Genomic DNA, 6,586 nt, shown 5'->3' on the forward strand with positions numbered 1-6,586 from the left:
TCCCAGTTCCATCCCAGTTCCCCCCTCCAGTTCCCACCCCCGTTCCCATCCCCATCCCAGTTCCATCCCAGTTCCCCCCTCCAGTTCCCACCCCCGTTCCCATCCCCATCCCAGTTCCATCCCAGTTCCCCCCTCCAGTTCCCACCCCCGTTCCCATCCCCATCCCAGTTCCATCCCAGTTCCCCCCTCCAGTTCCCACCCCCGTTCCCCTCCCCGCTTCCATCCCGGTTCCCGTTCCCGCCCCCCCCCTCCCCCCCTCCCCTCCCCCCTCCCCCTGCTCCGCGCCCGCCGCCCACCCGGGGGCGCTCCCTCCCCCTCCCCCCCCCTCCCCTCCCCTCCCCCCCCCGCGCCGCTTCCCGGGGCGGGGCGGGGCGGGGCGGGGGCGGGGCGGGGGCGGCGGGCGCAAGATGGCCGCCGTGTCGGTGTTCGGCGGCGTGCGGCTGCTGACGATCGGCGACGCCAACGGGGAGCTGCAGCGGCACCAGGAGCAGCAGCCGCTGCGCCTCGAGGTCCGCACCGGGCCCGACAGCGCCGCGCTCGCGCTCTACGGCCGTGAGTGCGGGGGGGGAGGGGCGGGGGGGGGGGAGGGGGGGGAGGGTTGGGGGGGGTGGGGGAGTGTGGGGGGGTGATGGGGTCGGGGGGGGGTAATGGGGGTGGGTAATGGGGTTCGGGGGGGTTATGGGGGGTTATGGGGTCTGGGGGGGGATGGGGTATGGGGGGCTCTTGGGGTGTTATGGGGTCTGGGGGGGTTGATAGGGCCGGGGGGGCAATGGGGTCTGGGGGGGGTGGAGGGGGGAATGGGGTCTGGGGGGCGGGGGGTACGGGGGGATTATGGGGGGGGTTATGGGGTCTGGCGGGGTTAATGGGGCCGGGGGGGGGTAATGGGGGGTTATGGGGTCTGGTGGGATAATGGGGCCGGAGGGGGGTCTGGGGGGGTTAATAGGGCCGGGGGGGGGTAATGGGGCCAGGGGGGTCTGGGGGGGGGTAATAGGGCCAGGGAGTCTGAGGGGATGATGGGGTCTGGGGGGGGTGATGGGTTATGGGGGGGGTTATGGGGTCTGGGGATGGGGGGATGGGGGGTTATGGGGGGGTTATGGGGTCTGGGGGGGGTAATGGGGCCGGGGGGGTAATGGGGTGATGGGGGATTATGGGGGGGGGTTATGGGGTCTTGGGGGGCCTTATGGGGTCTTGGGGGGCCTTATGGGGTCTGGGGGGGTAATGGGACCGGGGGAGGGGTAATGGGGCCGGGGGGGGGATGGGGGGTTATGGGGTCTGGGGGGGTTATGGGGGGTTAATGGGGCCAGGGGGGGTTAATGGGGCCGGGGGGTCTGGGGGGTGATAGGGTCTGGGGGGATTAATGGGAACGGGGGGGGTTATGGAGTCTGGGTGGTTATGGGGGGGTTATGGGGTTTGGGGGGGTTAATGGGGCTGGGGGGTCTGGGGGGATGATGGGGTACGGGGGTGTTACGGGGGGGGTTATGGGGGGGGTGATGGGTTCTGGGGGGGGTGATGGTGTACGGGGGGGTTATGGGGGGTTAATGGGGCCAGGGTGGTAATGGGGTCGGGGGGGGGTTGGGGGCTGATGGGGTTGGGGGGAGGGTTAATAGGGCCGGGGGAGTAATGGGGCCTATGGGGAATAATGGGGCCGGGGGGGGTTAATGGGGTATGGGGGGGCATGGTGTTATGGGGGGGGTAATGGGGATGGGGAGGGATGGGGGTTATGGGGGGCTTATGGGGTCTGGGGGGGTAATGGGGCCAGGGAGTTAAGGGGGGGGTTATGGAGTCTGGGGGGGGCATATGGGGTCTGGGAGGGCTAATAGGGCCGGGGGGTAATGGGGTCTGGGGGGGGTTGGGGCCTTGGGGGGTGTTATGGGGCTGAAGGAGTTAATAGGGTCGGAGGGCGTTGGAGGGATTATGGGGTCTGGGGGGCGTATGGGGTCTGAGAGGGCTAATAGGGCCAGGCGGGGGCTATGGGGGCTGAGGGGGTAGTGGGGTCTGGGGAGCTATGGGGTATGGGGCCTGGGGGGGTATTATGGGGCCGAAGGGGTTAATAGGGCGGGGGGGGTTGGGGGTCTGGGGTGGGGTATGAGGTCAGGGGGGTAATGGAGGAGTTGTGGGGTCTGGGGGGGCTAATAGGGCCGGGGGGGGGGGGTATGGGGTCTGAGAGGGTTAATAGGGCCTGGGGGGTAAGGGGGAGGTTATGGGGTATGGGGGGGGAGGTAACGGGACCAGGGGGCTATAGGGTCTGGGGTAATGGGGTCGAAGAGGTTAATAGGGCCTGGGGGGGGGGGTTATGGGGGGAGTTACGTGGTCTGGGGGGGTTATGGGGGGAGCTATGGAGTCTGGGGGGGGTATGGGGTCTGGGGGGGGTCTGGGGCCAAAGGGGTTAATAGGGTCAGAGGGGGTATGGGAGGGCTAGGGGGCCAGGGGGTTAATAGGGCTTGGGGGGGAATGGGGGGGGCTATGGGGTTTGGGGGGTTCTTGGGGCTGGGGGAGATAATAGGGCTGGGAGGGGTTTGGGGGGGCGTTGGGGGCTGGGAGGTTTGGGGGTGTCAATAGGGTTGGGGGGTTTAATGGGGCGGGGGGGGTTATGGGGTTTGGAGGGGATATGAACGGTTTTATGGGGTTTGGGGGAGTTCATGGGGCTGGCGGGCGTTGGGGGGGTTATGGGGCTTGGGGGGGGTCATGGTGCTGGGGGGGAACGGGGGGGTTATGGGGTATTGAGGGGATAATGGGGCTGGGGGGGTTTGGGGGGGTCATGGGGTTTGGGGGGTCATGGGGTTAACGGGGCTGGGGGCGAACAGGAACGGGGGGTTCATGGGGGGGGTTAATGGGGCCGGGGGAGCTGGGCCTGGGGGGTTTGGGGGGGCTGGGGGGGGCTCTGGGGGGGTTCTGGGGGACTGGGGGGGGAATTTGGGGTCGGGGGGCTGCAGGAGCGAAGGGGGACGCTGGGTTTTGGGGTGCAGGGAGCGGGCACGGAGGGGCTGGGGTTGGGGGGGGGGCAAACTGGGGGGGGGGGGGGGGCAAATAGGGCAGTACCGGGGGGGGGGCCAAAAGGGGCCAAACTGGGCAATACTGGGGGATGGTAAATGGGGGCCAAACTGGGCAGTACTGGGGGGGCCAAACTGGGCAGTACTGGGGGGGGGGCAAACGGGGCCAAACTGGGCAATACTGGGGGGGGCGAACTGGGGCAATACTTTGGGGGGCAAGCGGGGCCAAACTGGGCAGTACTGGGGGGGGGGCGAACTGGGCAATACTGGGGGGGCAAATGGGGCCAAACTGGGCAGTACTGGGGGGGGCCAAACTGGGCAGTACCGGGGGGGGGCAAACGGGGCCAAACTGGGCAGTACCCGGGGGGGGGCGAACTGGGCAATACTGGGGGGGGCAAATGGGGCCAAACTGGGCAGTACTTGGGGGGGCCAAACTGGGCAGTACCGGGGGGGGGCAAACGGGGCCAAACTGGGCAATACTGGGGGGGGGGTGGGGGGGGCAAATGAGGCCTACTGGGCGATACTGGGGGGGGGGCCAAACCGGGCGCTACCGGGGGCCAAACCGGGCCAAACCCGGTGCTATGGGGGGGGGGGGGAGGAGGCCGGGAAAGTCGATCCTGGCCCCCCCTGGCCCCCCCCGGCCCAAAATAGCCGCGTGCCGGGGCCCTGCCAGCCGGCGCCGCGCGGGGCCGGATCCTGCCGGGAAGCTGCCGCCGGCGCGGAGTTTTCTTTGTCTGCGCGGCGAGCCCCTTTTCCCCTTTTCTGCGCTTTTTTAACCCAATTTCTGCCTCCCCCCCCCCCCCCCCGCCCCGCCAGGGGCGCGCGGCCCCATTGTTCGCCCCACAATGGGATCGGCCCCCGGCCCCGGATGCTAATTTATGCAAATGAGCCCCGGATCCCGATCCCTTCCCCGAGCCGGGCCTTCGGCTGGAATTTTTATAATATTTTAATATTTTAATCGTTTTAAAAATTATTTGCATTCTTATTTTTTTAAATTATTTGCGGTTTTTAGTTTCAATTCTGGGGCGGGCGGGGGGCCGCCGCTGATGACCTGACCCGCTTCTTCCCTCCCCCCTCCCGGCAGGTGCTAATTAAGCCGCCTTAATTGATCGGCCTCATTTAATTACGGCGGCCCCAACCCTTACGGGGGGAGGGGGGGGGGGTCTGGGCTTCGTTACCCCGCGCTCGTTAATTGGTGTTGGGGAACGGGGAGGGGGGAAACTGAGGCACGGGGGGGGGCTGGGGGCTCCCCCCTGCCCCCCACAGCCCGGCCTCGTTTGCTCGCCGGCCCTTAACGAAGCTCGCGGGGGGGGGTCAATGAGGAGAGCCCCGATTTGGGCGGATTTCACCCCAATTCCCCAATTTGGCCGGATTTCACCCCAATTCCTCCGGCCCGGCCTGGACCCGTTTTCGCGAAGCCGCTTTGGGGCTAATCCCCCGGTTTTTAGGACTGGGACCGCGGGGGCATCCCGGCGCCGTCCCCTCCCGCTCCACGAGGTGATGCGGGTGCTAATTACGCACTCGTTACACCCCGGCTAACGAACCCAGCCCCCTAACGAGCCCTCCCGGCCCGGCGCTGCCCCGTCCCGCGCCCCGCTTTGGGGTTTTGGCACCCCCCGGTGCGGGGTTTTGGCCGCTCGGAAGCTTCGGGGACAACCCTCGAGCTGATCACTGGACGGGGTTGGGTGCTAATTAATCAGCATTAATTGCGCTAATTAGTTCGTATCACCGCAGCGTGGCCGCCTTTCGGCACGGCGAAGGGCGCCGGGCGCCGCGGGGGCGACCCCGGTTCGTGCCCCCGGGGTTCGGCTCCCGATTTATCCTAACGAGCCGCTCGGCTCCCGGTGTATCCTAACGAGCCGCTCGTTCCCCCCCCCCAATTTTTTTCCATGCCCCCCCCCCCCAGATGAAGACGTCTGCGTGTTCAAGTGCTCCGTGTCCCGCGAGACCGAGTGCAGCCGCGTGGGCAAGCAGTCCTTCATCGTCACGCTGGGCTGCAACAGCGTCCTCGTGCAGTTCGCCACCCCCACCGGTGAGCCCCCCCCCCCTTAAATAACCCCCCCCTGGTTCAGTATCCTCGCCCCCCCGATTCAATACCCCCCCCCACCCTGTTCAATACCCCCTCCCCAGGTTAAACACACCCCCCCCCAAGTTAAATATCCCTGCCTGGGTCCAATATTCCCCCTGTTAAATATCCCCCCCCCCGATTAAATATTCCCCCCCCCCCCCCCAGTTAAATATCCTCCCCTTGATTAAATATCCCCCCCCCCCCAGTTAAATACCCTCCCCTTGATTAAATATCCCGCCCCCCCCCCCCCCCAGTTAAATACCCACCAACACCAGTTAAATATTCCCCCCCCCGGTCCAATATACCCCCCCCCAGTTAAATATTCCCCCCCCCCCTCCAGTTAAATACCCACCAACACTGGTTCAATATCCTCCCCCCCAGTTACATATCCTCCCTCTCTGGCTTAAATATGCCCCCCCCCCAGTCCAATATGCCCCCCCCCGGTCCAATATACCCCCCTTTGATTAAATATTCCCCCCCCACGGTTAAATATCCCCGCCTGGGTCCAATATCCCCCCCCCCACCATTCCAATACCCCCCCCCCATTAAATATCCCCCCCTTGATTAAATATTCCCCCCCCAGTTAAAATACCCACCAACGCCCGTTCAATATCCTCCCTCCGCGAGTTAAATACCCCCCCCGCCCGGTTCAATACCCCCCCCCCCCGGTTCAATACCCCCCCCCTCCGGTTAAATACCCCCCCCCAATTACTTATCACCCCCCCCCACAGATTTCTGCTCCTTCTACAACATCCTGAAGAACTGCCGGGGGCACAACACGGAGCGCTCGGTGTTCAGCGAGCGGACGGAGGAGTCCTCGGCCGTGCAGTACTTCCAGGTGCCGCTCTTCGGGGGGGGGGGGTGGGCGGCTTCGGGACCCCCTCCCCGTTATTTTTACCCTCCGTGACCCCCCCCCTGTATATGTCCCCCCCCCCCCGCAGTTCTACGGGTACCTGTCGCAGCAGCAGAACATGATGCAGGACTACGTGCGGACGGGCACCTACCAGCGCGCCATCCTGCAGAACCACAGCGACTTCAAGGACAAGGTGAGCAACCCCCCCCCCCCGCCACCGCCCTTAACCCCTCCATTTTTGGGGAACCCCAAAATTTTTTGGGGCTCCGCGGCCTTCCCTCGCCCCCCCCCCAAACCCCAACCCACCCCCCGCAGATCGTCCTGGACGTGGGCTGCGGCTCGGGCATCCTCTCCTTCTTCGCGGCGCAGGCGGGTGCCAGGAAGATCTACGCCGTGGAGGCCAGCACGATGGCGCAGCACGCCGAGGTGGGGGCGTACCGGGAGCCTCCCCCCCCAGTTTTGGGGTGTCGGGGGGCACCGTGCTGAGCGTCTCCCCCCAACCCCGCGCAGGTGCTGGTGAAGAGCAACAACCTGACGGAGCGCATCGTGGTGATCCCCGGCAAGGTGGAGGAGGTGTCGCTGCCCGAGCAGGTGGACGTCATCATCTCGGAGCCCATGGGCTACATGCTCTTCAACGAGCGCATGCTGGAGAGCTACCTGCACGCCAAGAAGTAC

General features: G+C 66.0%; 1 protein-coding gene across 1 annotated transcript; it reads left to right on the forward strand.

Moving 5' to 3' along the window:
- Positions 1-366: 366 nt before the first annotated feature.
- CARM1 (coactivator associated arginine methyltransferase 1) lies at positions 367-6,583 on the forward strand (the record flags this gene model as incomplete). The annotated part of the gene is made up of 6 exons (XM_080608806.1): positions 367-552; positions 4,897-5,022; positions 5,790-5,896; positions 6,000-6,104; positions 6,227-6,337; positions 6,422-6,583. Coding segments are annotated over exons 1-6 (756 nt in total), but the record flags the coding sequence as incomplete, so codon positions are not given.
- Positions 6,584-6,586: the final 3 nt, after the last annotated feature.

This window comes from Anser brachyrhynchus (assembly GCF_964034855.1).
Source record: "Anser brachyrhynchus genome assembly, contig: SCAFFOLD_369, whole genome shotgun sequence".
NCBI classification, from domain to species: Eukaryota; Metazoa; Chordata; class Aves; order Anseriformes; family Anatidae; genus Anser; species Anser brachyrhynchus.